The 19,904-nt window shown below is 44.6% G+C and overlaps 2 protein-coding genes across 2 annotated transcripts in view; one reads left to right on the forward strand and one right to left on the reverse strand.

Moving 5' to 3' along the window:
* Positions 1 to 17,093, reverse strand: part of LOC131261946 (signal-induced proliferation-associated 1-like protein 1) — a 76,146-nt gene extending 59,053 nt beyond the window's left edge. The window contains exons 1-2 of the mRNA XM_058263821.1: positions 17,010 to 17,093; positions 15,484 to 16,004 (exon numbers count right to left, since the gene is read on the reverse strand). The gene's annotated coding sequence lies outside the window, so the exon portion shown is untranslated. The remainder of the gene's footprint in view (positions 1 to 15,483; positions 16,005 to 17,009) is intronic.
* Positions 17,094 to 18,162: 1,069 nt separating this feature from the next.
* LOC131261953 (protein fuzzy) lies at positions 18,163 to 19,819 on the forward strand. The gene is made up of 3 exons (XM_058263831.1): positions 18,163 to 18,289; positions 18,357 to 19,438; positions 19,682 to 19,819. The coding sequence occupies exons 1-3, from the start codon at positions 18,212 to 18,214 to the stop codon at positions 19,737 to 19,739; spliced, it is 1,218 nt and encodes a 405-aa protein (XP_058119814.1). The 5' UTR covers positions 18,163 to 18,211; the 3' UTR covers positions 19,740 to 19,819.
* Positions 19,820 to 19,904: the final 85 nt, after the last annotated feature.

Raw genomic sequence — 19,904 nt, forward strand, 5'->3', positions numbered from 1 at the left:
AGAACAAAACCATCGAACACTACACGCTTTTGATTTAATTAAAAACAAAATTCCGAACTCCACCCGCGACAGGGCATGAATCAATTCACTTGCCAAATTTCAACACGTTGTTCGCAAATATATTCAACATATGCAATAAGCGGGATAGGTTCTGAAGAAAATTCCAAAACACAATTCATAATCAAACGAAATATGTTTCCGCTTTCACATGCTCCCATATGACAGAGGCGAAAAGCTGAGCTGAATATCAAACAGTTCACCCGACTATTCGCCGTACCGATTTTGCAACTCTTTTTCCATCCCATAATACCATCCGGAGCCATAAACATTGCTGTTTAAAAACCTTTCCCTTACCCATACAAATGTTTGATGCTTCCCCTGTGTTTCTGCCAAAATCTTACTTGACCTTTGACGGCTCAATCTTATACGGGCTTTATGATCCAGAAGCTCCAACCCTCGCTTTCCCCTGTCGATGGCATTATCTACGCCATTGCCATTTCGTCTTATCAAATACCCAACCCCACGGTGTCCCGAGGGAAACACAGCTGTTGCGCGCGAGACGACCCACGAGGAACCGGGTGTTCCAATATTTGCTACTACTTTATTTACATTTTAACTCAGGCCACCGCTTGTTGCGGAAAGAAAGAGGGTAGTGGAAAAAATGCAAACTCTCACTGAGCGCAAATAAACACTGGAAGTCGGCGCGCAGACCGAATCCCGATCAAACTGCCCCGTCTTTGCCGTGGCGCTTTCAAAATGGTCCCAAGGGAAGTAGAGGAAGTGCCGGACGATCGGAAAAGAGTTGACACCTAAGCAAACACATACGCTGGCGGAGATAAAGCTTGCTGGAAGGAAGGGAGAGAAAACTGAAGTTAAACATAAAAATAAAATGGCACACACAAATGACCACAACCCGGGCCCGATAAGCGCGTGCAACTGCAAGGGCGGAAGGAAGTGTGTACAGAAATTTCCGGTCTGCTGTTGACTCGCAAAAGGCACATGCATGTGCAGTGAGAAATGCAACGGCAAAAAAATCGGTCGATCGGTTGCTGCAGTCGGCGATAAAAAAGGGGACCGAGAAAATCCCAAAGTTAAATCATTCCCTTCCACATCGTCGTCGAAAGGGCGGCCATAACAACACAAGATGCCGATATAGCAGAGTGGCAGAGCTGTGTGGAAAAGTCAAACAAGATTTTACCAAAAGCGTACTTCGGTAACTAATTGCCATTAGCCACCGGCATCGGCAGCAACGCATGGTAAGCGCCAAATAAGAGCTTCGGTGTTCGTTGCGTGAACGATTCGATCGACACTTCTCATGCAGGGCAAACCATATCATCCAGTCATGGATGTGTCCTCGCTGGTGTTAGATAGACACACCAAACTGGTCATCGGTATTGCTGTGATTAAAAAGAAAGGTTTCCCAAACCCCCACCTAAGGCGAACCGTTTGTCAATATATTTTACACGAGGGTCATGACTAGCGATGGATGGCAATGGTATCGTCGATGGAGTTTGATGGATTGGATAGACACTGCTGGTGAGAAAAACACAACCGTGAACGTCTGCAGGGGAAACATTGTGGACAAATGTGTTCTGCTGTATCACATCCTTCTGTTTTTTGAGCCAACGAGAATTCCAATCAGTTCTTTATTGCTTATCACGAAAGAAGTATAGAGCAACAATAAGCACTCGATATACTTTTATAGGCCAAGAGTATAGTATTGGCAAGTAGTTTATCAAAAAACTGCCGTCATTCATTATCCAATTCTACTGAAGTAATCTATTTTTTATTGATAAATTGAACCATTTGGTGAATTAAAATAAACCAATCAAATAGACACAAATAATCAATTTCTTTTAAATACCAATTGGTATATTTAATGATAAGAACAAATTTGTAGCGTACTGTTGTAAAATGTTTTGAATTTGTCATTGAAATGAAATTGAAAAATCAGTATCATGATAATTGATTAACGAAATGTCAGTGAAAAGTATAGCGATCGATAAAATTAACCATGTATCTTTCTTTCACAGTTATAATATTGGACGATATTGCTCGAAAAGTTTGTATTTGCGGCCTAATTATTTATGTTTCCTCTTTAGCGATAGTTTAGTCGAACAAGTTAACCAAAAATGAACACTTATATCGCAAAATATTCGATAGGTCCCAGTGATACGCGAATCATCTGTGGGTGTTACGATATGTTTCCATATCAATACGCCAAAGTTTATCGAAGCCGTCCGGCGCCACACAAGTCCGACAAAGTAAACCAACACCCCAAACCGAACCGTTCGGTGTCAGGGTGAGATAGGAGCGATGCCAATGATCGATGGACATGTTTCTGTGCTACGGGCGGTGATGGCGATTGCAATGGTCACCAATCTCGTCGTGTTTCACGCATCGATGGCACTGCGAAGCATCGAAGGTTGTACCACTACGGCTCCCAATTATCCTTTTTCGGTATGTACCAAAGGACACCAATAAAACGCTTATGGAAGGTGGAGTTTCTTTAGGCTGTTGGCATAATGGCAGTTGGTGGAATGATTGGAATCTTAAAAACTAATTGAAGTATTATCTTAAGTATACCTTTAGATGAAATTTCTTTACTGAATATATAAGAAAAGTTCCCTTAGGGAATATGTATACAACAACGTTAACGTTAATAGAGTCACTAATCTTGTATTCGATGCCCCCGGGGGGTTTAAATATCTCCCCCACATACAAACACAGTTCTTGTGTATTTATTTGGCAAATATCTAAACACCTAAATGTTCAATCCAACGTGTCTCGCCTAACCTCCGCCCTACGCAGTCAAGCCGTTTATCGCCCTCGCAGTAGACTCTCCCCTGGAGGGTTTAACACAGCAGAGGGAGAGAGTGTAAAAATTGTGTTTACAGTTGCCTGTTCCGTCCAGCGTAATTTCCGCCAAGTCCAGCCCTCCATCTGAGAGATTTTCCCTTCATCTGAGAGATTTTCAGGAAAAACTTCCTCATAGACAAAGTTCTCGTAGAGCCCTCGAGGGTATTTTCAAAATTGCATTAAACTGGTTAAACGATGGATCGGCGGCTTTGGCCCGGAAATGGGACGAACACGTGGCGATCGTTTGGTTTATTGGGAGGAAAATTAAACCCCGAAAAACAACCCTCCTGCACAATCGACAGCCCGGATTTGGAGATGTCATAAGCTGATCGGACTCCCCCTATCGTCAAGCCAATTCATTGGAAATTAAGCTGAACGCCCTTCAAAAACACTCTTAGATGGGGAAGTCATAATCGGCATCCCCTGGCGATTACTTTATCGAAGGAACGTAGCCAAGGGCACTTCTGCTAATATCTAACAAGAATAGAACACATCTGGTGATAGTATAACGCTCTTTTGGGGGAGAAAACCGTCACCACGTGAAACACATTTTCCGCACAATTTGCTGACGACAATGCGATTGCGAAGAAACTATCCTTTTCAGAAGAAGAGAGTCAAGAGGACCCTCGAATTGTTTCTCCTTCCTTTCCCGAGGCGAATCGAAGCGACGCGGGTTTCAGCCAGGCCTTCTCTTAACATTTACACAGCAAAGGAAGATTTATGGCCGACCTCTAAATGCAAACTGTACACTCCCTGTGTTTATTGTACCCACACTGCCATCGGCAGACCAACCGTTTGTCGTTCGGGCGCGGCTTTGCTAGTTGCGTTTTTACACCACTTTCGAACCTTTCGACGAAAGCGCAACCTTTACCTTCGAGTGACGACCGGCAGCAAAAACTCCACGCAAGACGTCTCAAAATACATTCCCTCCTTTCCAATGGAGGTGGCGGCGTTCAGTCAACCGATGGGACAACAGGTGAAAACGGGGAGGAGGGGGCCACTCCACTGCACTGAAAGTCCGAAAATTAACCAACCAGACAAAACAATGTCATAAACCACCCTTTGGGGGGAGACCTTCACCACCATAATCAGAGCGCGGGGAAAACGCTTCAATTTTTGGGGTCTCTCCTTGCGAAGGTCGTTCGAAAAATGCCGAAAAAAAACCGGCGTTTCCACCACTCCATCCCAGCTGGGGGGAGGGAAGCCAAAACTGGTGACTTTGCGCCAAGAAAAATATAACCCCAAAATGCAACCGAAGCACATCGTCGTAAGCACCGCAAGCAACACATCCGACTCAAAAGCGCCGGACCGGTTCGTTTCGCGGCGGGATAAAGGTAAAAGTGTGCCATCGCCACACAATAAAACAGTGTCCAAAATCGTCTCCCCAAAATCCCCGAAAAAAACCCTCCATCGACCGAGGACGGTGGGTCAAAATGGACTTTCTTTTTGGCGCACTCGGCTTCCAGTTCCTAGTCTTCCTATTTTCGGGCGTCACTTTCTTTTTCTGACCAAACAAAGCAGCTAGCCTCACTCGGCCAGGAAACCTTCTTGCCTTGGGGGCTCCTTTTACTAGCAAATGTGTTTATGGCAATTTTGCTCTCGAGCGCTTTAGTTCCGCTTTCCTACGGAAACAATAAATAGTTGTGAACACAAAGCTAAACAACCCCTCGTACGGTTCTATGCTATCAAACATGCGCAAAACGCAAAGAATGTCAATGTCAGATGAAAATAGAAACAAGATGACGACATGCACAGTGGCTACGATTTCAGGTGCGTCACAGCAGTCTAAGGTATTGCAATCGCCGGGACCGGCGCTCGCACCGCAACAGTGACTTCAATGCCGGCAACGAAAACCGATTGACGACGAACCTCTGACAAATGAATTACTGAGGAGATTTCCACTCGACCCGTACAGTGGAGAGGGACTATACTCGCATTGCGTCGTGGTAGTCGTATGACTCATGATACACGAACCTTGCGTATTTTGAGTAAAATTTGTTACGTGATCCTATGAATCATATTTCAGCGAAACATTTTTACAATTACAATTGTACTCCGTGAAAGTTCCACCGAAAGATTAAAAAACCAATAAAAAAGAAACGAAACACACAGATGGTCATCATCTCAAGACTGGTTGTTTTACTTTCTTTGCTCAAAATTAGATTAAACCAGTCAAGAAGATAGGAATTTCTCCAATAACGAATTCTCGATCCTTGCCGAAGATAACAATGGCACAAACTAGACCAAAAGGAACCCGGTACATAAAAAGGATTCCCCTTCTGCCATTGAAAGCATTTTCAAAAGAACTTTGCCATTCATACGCATTTTTTAAGCATCAGAAGAAAGAAAAAAGAAAACGATGCGCGATGTGCTCTTTTTGTTCACTTTCCGGTTAATTTGTGCTCAAGTTTCTGCCGTCAGCATCTTCAATGCATTCATCCCCGCAAGGGGACAAACACATGGCAGCACGGGAAAGGTGGCAATTCGAAGGGCGGCAAGGAACAAAACCCTCTCTGCACAGCTGGGTACGAACAATTTACGCAGGCACATTCTTTAATGGTGTCCTTCCTCATTCAACGGGATGCGAGCCATTTTTACGGGTGGTATTTTTTGGACTCTCGAATCTAATGGCACGTGAAGGAAGGGAAATCCATGAAAATCTAAGTGAACATAAAAAAGCAGTTCGGAATACCTCCTTTCTTCTAACATTTTCTTCATTGAAAAATCGGAAAGTATCTCCGCTTGCACATGGTACGCCAATTTTAAAATTGAAAACATCGCTCACATTAAAATACACTCTCCCTCCTTGCATTCTGTAAGTAATTGAACCGACGAAAAGATGCACCCTACTCTTGGAGACACTTCATGATTGTGACTCGAGAGTCCCAAATTGCGTGGTGCTGGTTTTCTAATTTCTATAATGCAAGTGGGGTGAGTTTTTCATTTGCTGAAAGAAATTGAAACAGGCCGTGCCTGACTGTGTGAATTGCGGTTGCTGTAGCTGTAGCGAAGGTCCCATCAAGGGACTGCAAAACCAAAACCACCAATGAGAGATGTGAGGAAAGCATTTTATTGCCGACATTCTGTCTGTTATTTTATGACTTCTTGGCATGGAAAGAGAGTGGATGCTACGGCTGGGATGGAAATTGGAAGGATGTGACACTGTTTCACCCGGGAGCAAACAATCACAGAAGATGCCTAGTATTGCAAGCGTTGCGAGTGAAGATTAAATGGATATCGGAAGCATCGAAAAGACACGACTGAACGTTGCTGCACAGAAGGAGCGTTATTTTTCAATGAACATCAGAACATCCAATCGCTTTCAGGCAGAACTATCCATGCCAGGAAAATACCAGATCAAAGAATTGAAAATATACTGAATGAATCCATGTTTCCCGATGCAAGAATATTAAAAACTCCATGGTTCAAATGATGACTGCGCCGTACCTGAAGCCGAACACATGTTTCTCTGTATGAAACATGAACATGGCTTACAAAGTGCGCAGAATAACGCAGGGAGCACGTTCGAAATGGGTAAGATTCTGTTACATTTCATTTCAAAGTCCGTTTACTTTATTTGCCTCTTCCCTCTTCGACACATTACGAGTTTTCGCAAATTAGAACCAGCTGTCGGGAGAATAATTTTTCCGACTTCTGTCTCGTTTCCATTTTGGCTATGCACTATTCGCGCCACATACATGACTATCAATATGTTCGTCGGCGGTTGTGCCATCTGCAATGTCTGCTCATGGAAGACGAGGAGCCTTGTTACCATTCGTCCAGGCGCATCACAATGAACATGATCCGCAGAAAATGTGTCACATTTGAACAAAACTCTTAATATGTCTGTAGACACATCTTCGCCGACGTTTCACATTAAACAGAGAGCCTTTCGGAGCCAAAGGAAATAATTAAGCAAAAAAGTATCAACAAAAAATTAAAAAGCTGCAGCATGCAACATCCCGCAACATTTATCACCAAAAAACGTGAGCTTCTACTGGCAGACTTGCCGGCTCGAGACTCAAAGTAGCCGGCAAACGGGGTATCCGTCGCGACTAACTACTCGGTAGCTAGAAAGGCGCGGAAAACGGAATGGACAAGACCAAAAATCACGTATGCTGAAAACCATGTGTCGCATTAATAATGGTCCGTTTCTGTAACTCACGTCTCGGATGGAGACGCCAAATTCAAGAGTCATCAAATGGCAGCAGCTTAACATATTTGAGCGTGCCGAAACATGATTTATCCTGCAGCTAAATATGTTTTGCAAAAATTATGATGAGTTCAGCCATGCTTTACACGTTAATTGTCTTGACGTGTAACAAACAATTTTGTATCAAAGTGTATATGATCTGAAGAAATTTGGTTCTAGAATGACTTTTCAAAATAATACCCAAATACTTGGTAACTACAGAGAAAAAGAACCAACTAAGCCCATCTGGTCCTAAAGAAAGAATGCATTCCCATGACCAAGGCGCCGTTAAACTGTTAAATAATCATTCGCAAACCCTCTGTGCATGCACTCTTAGCTCAGCTGGCGTCATTTTCACGCCGATTATCTCCCCTAGTGGTGGTCTCCCGGTTCATCGGAATCGGCAACGCAATTCCAAACGAAAGACAGCCGGGGCACAACCTGAAGGGGTTTCGACCTATCTATCGACAGCTATCGTCGTGCACGAATCTTTAACACTTGAGCGAAACGCAGCTGTGTGTGGTTAAGCGAACACGGACGACGGTATCTGTAGAAGAGAAACCCCCAACCGACTGGTGACTGACTGGCTGACTGACTGATTGGTACCCCATTTATGCAAATATATCCAGAAATAAGCGCGACTTAAGCATGTCGCGCGTGTAACCACACACACATATACAAACACATACGCAACCATCTCGGTGGAAAATACCGACGAAGTTGGGAAGGGGGAGTGGTAAGCCAAGCCAGCCTTTCCGGTTTCGGACCATACTACCAGTCCGCCAGTGTTGAGGTCCCTCCATTGCTGACCCTGCAAAATATAAGACCGTCCTCCGACGGACGCCACTCGACGTGGCGCGAGGGTTAATAATAATTCCGGCAGACTGACTGGACTTGGTTTTGCATACACTGTCTGTACATACAGCTACAGCTAGAGTTACCATATAGCGAGTTTGATCAGAAAAGGCACATCACGCCGAAGCACATGCATCGGTTTATCGGAATGGTAAGCTCTTTTCATGGTCACACTCCAGTTGCGAGCAAACGTGTTCAATACGTAAGTTTCGAGTGCTAAGGAAGGAAAAACCCCTTCTTGAAAACATTCTTAGCTCGTTCCGCAATACGCGATGCTTATGATGTAACTTTAGAAATAAGCAGGTTAGTTAGGTTCGTCGACTGAAGTATTCTTTCTACATACGAAAAACTCAATTTCTGCACAATGTATTCTGTAAACATGTCTAGCAAAATGGAAAAGTACCAACCACACTACTCCCATAACTTTCAAATGGGTTGGGTGGTTCCACCGGTTGCACACATAAGTGCAGCAAAAATTAGAACAATTTTCCGTTAGAACTCCCTCCCACACTGGCGGCACACAAATGCGTTGTGTGCTACCTCACCTTCCGAAAACGGTAGCGTAGCCCCATTGCACCCTTTGCTGCCTACCTTTTGTGGCTAATTATGCATTTCCATACACGAAACCGTCACATTTGCGTTCACTTACCACCGCGAGACAAATGATTTCTTGTGCGAAAAAGGTATAGCTGTGAGCGAGGTGTCCAAAGAGGCAAGGGCGGCAAGCGGAGGACCACCACAATTGGTTGACAATTATTAGACATGAGAGACTGGCTGAAGAAAGACTGAGACTGTGGAACTTGTTCGTGTTTGAGCATAATAGACAAGCGGATAGGGAATTAAATTTAAACGTGTGATTACAAAAAATTCAAAATAAAACAAAAAACTTAAATATTACCAATCGTAAACTTTCCTCTTTTAAAGCCGGTAATAAATTAAAAGACGAACAAATTAAAACGGTAAACGTATGTCTTCATCCCTTTATCCAATTAATCTGTCCTTCCCGAGTCGATAAAGCGAATCTCACAATACAACAACAGGCCTCAACCCTCAAAACGGTGCGTTGTCATTTATGACATTATTAGCACACGCAGCCAAACAACAACACCAACAATCGCTTACATCAAACCCTCTCCCTTCTCTGAGTAGTTTTGGCTTAAAATGCCGACAGACAGGCTTTAAAAAAAAGCATCCACTCACGTTTCATCATCCTCCAACCAGGTGTACTACACAAACACACACCCCGTAGAGCGCATAAGGTCTCGCGGCAAATGTGCCCATTGTTCTGCGAGCTACATAAACCACATACCACCCACCCACTCCCTCCCGCTCTCCGATACGACCGCACGCGTAAGCAAAGCAATAAAGTGGTCGAATTTTATCTCCGTTACCTCACGATGCCTTGCACCAAAAGCAGGCAGCATCACGTCACTAATAAATCGTACTGTTTTACTCCGTTCGCGTCCTGCATATCACACTCCAAACAACCATGTTCTTTAACTCTTCCGTGTTTTTTTTTTTTTTTTGGGCCAAGGGAAAAACATGCGAAACATAGCGCATAACGCCATGTGTTGTCTGCGGTTTGCACGATCCGCGAGGGCACATGGTGTGAGGTTCTTCGTAACCGGTTTGTTTTTTGTGGTAACCGACCGAAATAATGGGTCATTTGAACTTCCCGACGATTGCGCCGCAAACCGATAAACACACACACAACGAATGAACTCGTGCGAAAGATCGTTGCATTGAAGTATGGTTTCCCAAAATTAAAATAGTTTGCGCGCCCTTAACGGCCTAAAACAAAGGTCCTCTCAAGAAGCGTCCCATGGGTTGTGGAAAGTGCATGTTTATAGCAGCGATTCGTAGACTAGAGACGAAGTAAATGCAAAACCAAAGTAACCACTAAGAACACACCATTGGCTACCCTTCGGTTACCTCGCGAACTTGAAGTTCACAGCAAACAGCTCGGATGGTGGTGGTGGTGGTGGTAGTAGTGTGCGACCAATTAGTGTGTTACATGGCGGCAATTGGTTTCCCTTGGTTTCTTCGTGGGGGCCAAAGTTTAGTCACCGGTTTTACCCAGCAAGGCGAAGAAAAGTCCGCAAACGATGCCTTGTTGTATGATTTTTAAACCCTTCATTAACTTCATCGGTAGATGTGGTTGGGGAGAAAAGGGTGGTGATGTAAAGTCTGACAAAGCCAAACATACTTCTTCTCACAACAAAAGGTTAGAGTTTCTGCTGTGAAGAAAAAAAAAACTGTGACTAGGAAAAAGGCTCGTTACCAGACGCAATATCGTTGGACTTTCAAACTCACCGCTATTCCGCCATAAGGAATGAGAAAAACGGCGAATGCTTCATATTTTTCGCTGGCGACACATTTCGCCGTTACATTATTGCGCTCCCCGGCACTATACGATGGGGCTGCGATTATGTTCGCTTGGTTTGTTGCAATTACAGCTCCGTGTAAAGGATGCGTTTACACACTGACTACACTTGCTGAGCGGAGAATTACGTTGACGTTTAACTATTTCCCCGTACTGGGTTACTGACTCGATGGAGAACATCATAACAGCAATTATAAGACGCACTAACCCTCATCAACCTAAGGCCCGGTGTGTTGTCCCTTTGCTAGTTACAGTTTAGCTAGATGTTACGCTTCTTGCACTTCTAAAAGACAAGCCTTTCAAAAGGAATGCACATAATGCACACCGGCACAAGAAACTGTCAGAATCCTGATAATACCTTAGGCTCTGATTATTAGGCGAACAAACATTTCACGTGGTAACTTAGTGGCCGAATGAGTTTTAGATTGACTTTGCGAGGTCTGAAAACACCATTCCACATTCCACACAGACTATTCATACCACTTTCGAACAACATCTAAGTCGAAATCTAATGATTATGGGACTACTATACACCCTTAATTAGCACCACGACGAACACAAAAATCGAACGGTATAAGTTGTCCGACACCACGACACATTCGGGGCTCGTCAATCGATTAGACCTATGCGTTGCAGCTGTTGTTCTTGGACACGGAACCGCTTTTAAGCTGTTGACGTGTCTCGTGCCGAAAACTGGGTTTCGGCGATAAGCAGCGCTCCGATGGCACACATTTCCGTCCGTTTGTCTTTCATAGAGGCCGGTCAGAAAATTTAAATCACGTTCCACAATGCAGCGTTGAGGCTTATCATCGGTAGTACGATTGCAACGAGCCTCCATTCGGTTTAGAAAAGTGTGCCGATAAAATGGAGAGTTTGGCCGACTGGAGAGAGGTGAAGAGAAATAAAGGCAGGGGACTCAAACAGCTCGGCAAGGGAAAGCAGGCTATCAAACAACAATTATCACCCTGGGTAACGGATCGTTGAAAATGAAACACATCACCCCAAAACTGGAGCATTTATATTTTACTTTCAGCGATGGAATGCGCTTCCATGGGCTGCAGCTAACGCAAGGCTGGGACAGTAGTGCTCGAAAGTATGATTCGATGCGACAGCGCAAGATTGTCGTTAGCTTCCGGAAATCTACCTCGTGGCAGATGCGATTCACGTGGACCGACGTCGATTGGACGAACGTGAGAAGTACGCAATCTTCAAACCATGCGCGTACCAACATACATCGTAAGTGAGAAGACGAAGTAATAGTTCCGGACGTTGCCAACTTCGGCCCTCGGTACGGAGATGTGTCTCGGTGCGGTTGCAGTTTCCTGCGGAACACAGCGGAAACCGGCTTGACAGTCGACCCTCATCCAGCGTACGATAAATGTCAAAAGTGTAGTACAGGAAGATGATTAAGTGCCCACTCCGTGGACTGTGGATGTCATGGTACGGTCCATGAGAAGACTCTTCACTTTCTCCTCATTCGCTAGACAAGCCCTTCTGGAGGTTGCCTCGTCTGGCTTCGTCTTCCACCCTTAGCAGCGCCTCCTGGCCAGACGCACAGAATGCATTGTGCCGGGTGACTTGCACGGATGGATGCTTTTATCCGACAGCATTCCCGAGTAGTGTGTTGATAGTAGCAAAGGCAAGTACATATCGCCCTCTCGCCACGGAGAACAACCGCCGAAGGGACAAACTTTCGCCGTTTTGCGGTGGCCACAAGCGCTGTTCTTCGTCGATGGCCGGAAAACTACCTTCCGGCAAGGCCTGCTTCGATATGACTGGCACTTTTTCGTTTCATTGTTATCGGCCCGGACTAGTCGGTGCAGCAGCGAGTTGGAGGAACAGGTCCACCCAGACAGCCGGCGAGAGCGAAACGAACGAGAAAATGTGTTTCATCCGACGTCAGTGGACAAAACTTTTCACCAGTAAGAAAGTTCGGGCGACATTTCCTGTCGCTGAATAGATGGCTCGCCGTTCGCAAATCATCCGCAAATCATCAAACAAAACAAAAAAGCACGAACAGGAGACATCATACTTCCGAAACACTTTTCCGTTCCACTTTTTTCCAAGCCCAGCAAAGTTGGTCGCCAACAATCCGAGGCCTTAATGAAGGCCGTCCTTCTGGATTTAAAGTACCATTATTTTCTGTTACAAGCTACGTAATAAACATTAAACATCCATGAGGCCGCCTTCCTTTCTAGAAACGTCAATCTTTTGGGGTTTTATCTTTATTTACCGAAGGAAAGAAAAATAAAACCCCTTAACTGTTGTCCAATAAGATGTGGTACTGGAAGTGTCTAGGGAGCTTTTCCGAGGAATGGTACTTGCGGACGGTATAGACGTCGCTCGGAGAGTTTTATCAATTGAATGATGAATTACAACCATAGTACCGCAGAAGAAAAAAAAGGAACACATCATCTGTCGTCTTCGTGCGAGTCTCGCGTTCAGTTCAGTGTGCGTCTTAATGTCGCCTCGCTCCGCCATCAAAAGTTGGCGGCTCAATGTAATGACCCCATTTGGATGCCTGGGCGACCGGATGCCCAGCACGGCAGCGCACGACAATACTATCTGGACAGAAATCTTTCCTCTCCGTCGCCACTGCGCCCGTCACCCAATACAATCTTCCGCCAGAAACCGATACGGACGACTATTATTCCAATCTTGAACGCCAGCTGCATTATGCGCACGCGACGAGAGTGAGTATGCGGCAAAAGTGCGAGTGTATGTGCACACTTGGAATTACTTGGTTCACTGGCCATCGACCAGCGCGGCACCAGGGGGTCACCGGAGTATTCCAGTATTGCCCATATGTGAATGGGTCACCGGCTAGCCAATCTTGAGACACATTCGTCAAACTCAACACGCCAAGCCTACAACTGGCGGTTGACGTTCTGCCAAAGATCAATTGGCTTGACTGATGATGATGATGATGTTGATGTCAATGCTCTCCCCTCCGCGACGACGATGTGGTTTGGCTTTTATGTCCGAAAATAAAAGCAAACCGCGTCGCTTCCAACATCTTCCTTCTGCTCGAAGCATTACATTGCATTTGGTCGCTGAAGCCATCATTTATCGGCATCGTAAAAGTTGCGTGAGAATGAAAAAAGAAACAAAGAAAGTTAAAAACTTTTGAAAGATAAATTAACAAACATGCGCCACAAAAAGGGATGGAAGAAAATTCAACAATGAACTGCAAGAATTATGTTCAATTCCCATGCCAACAAAAAACGAAGAAAAAACCCTCCGTGCATAATCATCCATAGCGGCAAACGCAAGGAAACATCGATTCTTGCTTGATCGTAAAATAAATCTTAGAATAAAACATTTCTCAACTATGAAATCGGTAATGCACGGACAACAGTGCGTAAGGAAGGCAGAACAAAAAAAAACATAGAGGTTTGAAGGAAAACGAATCGTTACTCAAACGACGCCCAGAGCCCATGACCAAACGGATGTAACGAAGGTATTGATCGAACGAAAATCAAAAACCCTCACACAGCCCACTTCTAAGCATAAACTCTGTGCATTGTTGTTACTTAATCTCCACAGCCTCCGTTCCTCAGCTTATTATCATCAATTCGGTGCGCCACTTCCGAAGGTGCGTTGCTACCACAGCCAATCTCCGCAACTTCCATCTAATGTCCCACCTTCATAGACCAAACTATGCGTCGTTACGCATCGTTATGTACGGGGGGGTTGCGAAAATAGATCACCTTCTTCTACACCTTTAACACGCTGCCTCTTTGCGGCCTTCGCGGCCGATATGCAATAATTGCACACATCATAACCGCTGTTTGGTTAGCTATTGGACATGCGGGCCGGTAAAATTTAAACGCACACCCGAAACACTTCATCCTCCCCCATGGACTCTTCGTCAGGTGAGGCATACGAATTCACAAATTAGCAACGATGATCTTCCGCAACATGGACAACGAGAGGAACAGCACAGGGGCAAATTGACGGCCGTTATAGCCGATCCCTCGAGAGGAGTGTGTTTTGGTGCTTTCGATGGCCACACCACATATTGCGTTGATTATTTTTCACGAGAAAATAACCATGCTCAATTTTCCAGTAGCCTCCAAAAGCTCGCTCGCTCCAAAAGGGGTTGCTTATATACATTGTAGGCAAAGCAAAACTGAATTCACCATCGCATTCCGCACATTTTAGCGGAGTCGAGGCGAGGGGTGAGTGTGTTTGGAGCACACATTTGGGCACCTTAAATACCCATTCCATGTGCCTGTTCGTGAGTAAATTATAGCGTTGCAAGCGTTAATGAAAACATGAACCATCGATGGGAAAGGAAAAATAACCTAGCTCAATTTAGATTAGTTTTTAGTTCTGCTAGTAGGTAGACGCGTGCCATGCGGGCTATTTGGATCCACATGACGCTCACCAATCAATGGTGTCTGTCCAAATGAATTCGCCTTTATTACGATTATTTTGGCGATAGGATTAATAAAATAAACAAAATACGTTCCGGCGACCGACATAAATGTCGCTTGGGAAAACACATCAGCCAGTCGCTTGTGGAGGATGTCTAATGAAATTCCTCACCATCAAAAGCCTCCCACACCAAACCAACCAACCGGCAGGTTGTACGGGAAACCAACGTGTCATTCGTTCAACGACGGCAAGGTGGATGGAATTCCGTATTCACCCTTGAACGTCACACACACGTCGCCTAAGGTGTCCCCAAAATCGAAGCCATCCAACCATTGATTAACGTAGCTGGTGATCTCATGGGGAAGTCATTCGCGCACTCGAGACTTCTCCGTTCGCTTTACGTCACGGATTTTTGCGATCGTAAGGTAACGCAAAAGGCTGGCGCCGAGCGACGCACGAACCAAGGGTTGTTATTACCGGTTTCGGGAGCCACCGTGGGTTCATACCCATCGTCCACCTTGGCCTTCAACTGACCGTCATCTACACGGTTGGTCTTCTAATAACTATGATCAACAGCTCTCGCAGCACCGAGACACACGTTATTTCACAGCTGTGGCATAGGAATCTCCAATAAATGGCGCTTATAATTTCTTCGCGTTTCTTATAGCCTCCGATTTTTGACCATTTTTCGTTGGTTTCGAATGTCGAGAAGCCCACCAAACGAGAAAACTGCATTCCATACCGCCCGCGGTGCAGCTGACGTTGATTAGCATCATTTAGAAAACGAAATAAAAATATGGTAATGCATACTCACGTTCACAACATCCGAAGAATCCGACGCTAACCGATGCTTGACCGGAACACAGAACAGAGCCAGACTGGCGGTCCTTTCACACCTTCCCGCTTGGCGCAAGAAGGGTCCACAATACTAAATTCCAGAACCAACAGTAAGGGAGGAGACTACAATCCTCCGATCCGATCAACGTTATCTAATTAGATGGGTATTTTTGCGTACACCCACCCACTGCACTTTCACCTAACGTGTGTTGTTTTCTTTGCTTCTCTTTACCACTTTTCACACCGCAGAATCGTGCGTTCTTAGTTACTTTATCGTGTTGTCGCTGGTGTCGTTTGATAGTTGCAAACGGCAGCACGGCGGATAATTGAATTTTTTTATTTACTTTTCCTGACACTCTTCTTCTCGACCACCTTCACAAACCGCGTGCGAAAATGCGAAAAAGATCGTGTACTCTGTGCACGTGGCGGTGGATTATTCTTCTTCAAACTCGCAGTTTACACCATATCACACACTTTGTAAAAATGATTTTCGTTCAGCTGTATGGGAATAAACAAGGGAAAATCAGTAAAAAAGAAATCACACTTTCCGCACAAAAAATGTAAATAACAGCAACGAGCACTTGGATTTTCACAGAACATAAGAAATCTTTTCGTTGACCCTTTCATCCGATTTTCAACTGTTGCTACGATATTGCGAAAGCCGATTACTTCTTCGCTAAACAGGAAAAGTAACGTAACCTAACCTCAAACGATCCATTTCCAATGCGCGCGGCTTCTCGCGGGTCGCTAGAAACCAGAGTATTATGGTACAAGATCATACATACACACACACACAACCCCTGAACACCGTGTGTTCAGATAATCCAATTTGCCGAGGTACACCCAAATGTGTTTTGTTTACGTGCCGTTCGCGACGCTGGAAATCGCCAAACGATACCGCACGCGCTCCTTTTGGTCGCGCTTTTTAAGGGGTCACCGCGAACTAAATCGTCACGCCGACGACGAAAGCGCGACTAGAGCTTCACAAGCGTTTTTTCTTCCTCTTCACAACTGTTGCCAAAAACCACATTCCAACGATGCCGCTTCCCTTCTTCCACCAGGCAAAGGCATCAACGGAACGCACGAAGGCTTCTTCCTTTCGCGACGCCACAATGACCGTGTTTATGTTGTTCCACTCGCTTCCTGTTTGGTGAGCCGCAAGACAGCTAACGCTGGCGGGTTATTTTTCTTCTCGCTTCTGGTACTGGAATTTTAGTTGATCGTAAAATGCCTATGCCTCACATTGATTGGATACACTTTCGATTCAATAGCCATCCCCGCTTGTTTTCCTACTGTTTTGCATGGTACATTTACAATTTTGGTCAAAAACTTAAAACTCTCCCCCAAGCATGCATGTTTCTCTAACAAAACAATGCAACAAGTTGCACTCACTGCATGTTACCGTGCTTGCACAACCTGAAGGGCATGCGGTTCGCTTGTAACACAATTTTGTTTATTTCATGTTTTTCTGATGTAAAGCACAATTTTTGCATCCAAACATACCAACACAAAACATCAATTATCGCGCTTGTAAGATTCGTGCCACTTTAGCTTGGACCAGGTATGACCGCTATTGTACGATCGTGGTTTCATAGATTTTTATCACTCGAACACAACAATCTAATAGAAAAGGTGTCATCCGTGAGGATACAACAAATTTATTAATTCGTTGATTTTGATGCGCCGCGTGCTTTGATTTCCGCCAAGCGACGAAAGAGACGCTCGTCGTTTGCTCAAAGCAGGCGATCCGCAATGCCGCCGACCAACGCTTCTGATACTCGCCTTTGCGTACTGATCTCTGATACTGAGTTTGATTTTGTAAAACTATAGATTTTACTGAAATACACTTCAATCTCGAAACACAAACAGCTCTCGGAAGGCAGACAAAGCTAAATTGTGGAAGATTTTTAGGGTTTTCCTCTAAGCCAACTGAACACCGAAACGTACGTCCATTCGCAACGACTGTTCAACTCAAACTAAACCAGAACTAGTGTTTGCAGAATGGGGATTCGAAAGACTCGAACATACGATCCGTGACGGCTTCTAAAGGATTGGATCCCATTTGGCGGATTCGGATCAGATTAAATTCGTTTGGGATTCAATTTCATTCGATTCTGACATGATTCGAATCTATTTGAATTTGATGTGACTCCGATGTAAAGACAACGAGAATGATTTCGGACTAGTCGTGGTTTAAAGCCATTTTACCATATTTTGATTTAAAATAAAACTTTTTATTGAGAATCTTTTTTAGTCAGAGACAAAGCCTGATTGATGTATTCGGATTCGGGTTCAAGTGTCTAGTACGGGTTCGAATTTCCCATCACTACAAAGAAGCTGACAGAGTATCAACAAGTCTTAAAGAACCTTGGTAATAATTTGAATTCAGCGAAATTCGGTCGTACTTCGGTCGGAATCGGACTGCCCATTTTCATACATATCACGCCAAAGAATTGACCGATTTGCTCATGTGTACCATGTTTATTCATCGTTTCTTGTTTTTGACGAAAAATTATAAACAATGACGGCCGTGTGTCATTTGAAGCATTCAGCACCGACCGGTATCGGTAAATTACCGATCCAATGACCTTCGCAAATTTCCCGTTAGCGGTTTGTTTACGGAGATAAGCGATTTGTTTACGTTTACTTCTGTGTTTCGGCATTCCATTGCATCAATAATTCCTTAGCCCTTTTTGTTTTCCGAAATGTCCATACACCTGATGTGCCTTACGTCCGATGGGGGTGTTCCCATTTATTCGAAGAAAAAAGGCGACAGTGAGAATGTAAGTTGCGGTGGCGCGTTTGTCGGATGCATCAAAATTCATCAAAAGTTCTCTTTTGTATGTTCAGCTTCCCTTCTCGACGACCGCTTCCTTGAATGGGGTGCACATGTTCTGCAAATCACAAGGTGTGGATCTACCCATTTCATATCTGGAAGACAGCATGATCATGTGGAAGGAGTATGAAGGAACCATCGTCATGATAGGCATAGCACGAGACATTACGGAGAAAACACTTCGCCACCTGTTGGATTACTCCTATCAAGCGATGGTGTTTTGCGTGGGCATTCAATCCATCAAGAAGATCAAAAACATCGATCGTTTTAAGCGCGAGCTCAAGAACTACTACCCACTGATAGATCAACTGCTGGAGGTGGTTGAGAGTGACCTCTTCCGGTACGTCGACTGTATTCTCTGTTCGGAAAGCATGAGCATGCTGACGAAGCTAAACGAATTTAGTGTTCAGGTCGGTTCACCCTTTTGTGCAATTCTCGTCCGACAACGAATCGCCTGCGGTACGGAGGGTTGGTGGGATTTGGATGTAATCGATCGAAAGCTACTCATGCTTCTGTTGAACGCATCCAGCACTATCCAGCAAGATGTGCCCGTTTATCTGCCGAAAAAATCACCCAGTATTGCATACCGCTTCATTAGCATTCCACTCACCCAAGGGGTCAGCATTTGTGCACTTTGCGGTGCCGAACCTCCGTACGATGTCCTGCAAGGTATGAGCCAACAGTTTTGGATGAGCGAACTCGATATGTTGATCTCGGCCGAGCAAAACTACCCGAAAAACTATCCTCAAACAGTCGAGCTGGACTCGCATATTTTGGGATTCCTGTTGCTCAACCGTGAACATGCGAAATACGTCATGTCGCGGGCTGTGCAAGGGACACTAAACAGTACGGCCGGAGGAAAACATCGTACTGGCACAATGGTGTCCGGTGGATCTGCGACCCATCGATTAGATATCCTTCGATCGTTCTTCCACCAATCGGTGGACGTCATGGAGGATACGCTACGTGAAGGCGATCGTGTTATCAACCTGGAACAGTACTGGTGCTCGGATTACCATAAATGCCACGCACTGATCGAGGGCAGCAATGTGCTGTGTGTCCTGTACACATCGGCTATTCCAACGCACATTATGAGGTATGTTCAATCTACAAAAAAAAATTTAGACGCTAATTGTTAAAATATGTAATTAAAATTGTATAATTTATTATCATTGGTTACACATTTGCTTACTTATGTAATGTCTTTTTTATGTCTTATGATTTGTCCCATGACTTCCGAGTACGAAACATACAATGAGGCCAATGTCGATCTTTTCCCTCTTTTTAATCTTTACTCTCACATCGCTTTTCACTTTTTTCTCTTCCCTTTACTCAATAGGATAGTAACACAAAAAACACTGAACACGTTAATATCGGATAAGGATGTGTGCTGGTAGGTGACTCGGTGGCCTACACTGGACTGGAATCCACCAATTGGAATTTGAACGCTAAGACTCACTACATTTAACTTATTAATCAGCAAAAAAGGACGACTATTTCTGACCACGTGGGTAAATTGTGTGTCCTTAATTTTACAACGTCTGCCAACTATTTTGCGTGGT

This window comes from Anopheles coustani, chromosome 2 (genome assembly GCF_943734705.1).
Source record: "Anopheles coustani chromosome 2, idAnoCousDA_361_x.2, whole genome shotgun sequence".
In the NCBI taxonomy this organism is placed as follows: Eukaryota; Metazoa; Arthropoda; class Insecta; order Diptera; family Culicidae; genus Anopheles; species Anopheles coustani.

Bases quoted from the DNA above. Each gene is read 5' to 3' on its own strand.
- LOC131261953 (XM_058263831.1), top strand. From the start codon at position 18,212: ATGTCCATACACCTGATGTGCCTTACGTCCGATGGGGGTGTTCCCATT. The intron at 18,290-18,356 runs GTAAGTTGCGGT...TTGTATGTTCAG, and splicing joins AAAAAGGCGACAGTGAGAAT to CTTCCCTTCTCGACGACCGC. The intron at 19,439-19,681 runs GTATGTTCAATC...TTTACTCAATAG, and splicing joins ATTCCAACGCACATTATGAG to GATAGTAACACAAAAAACAC.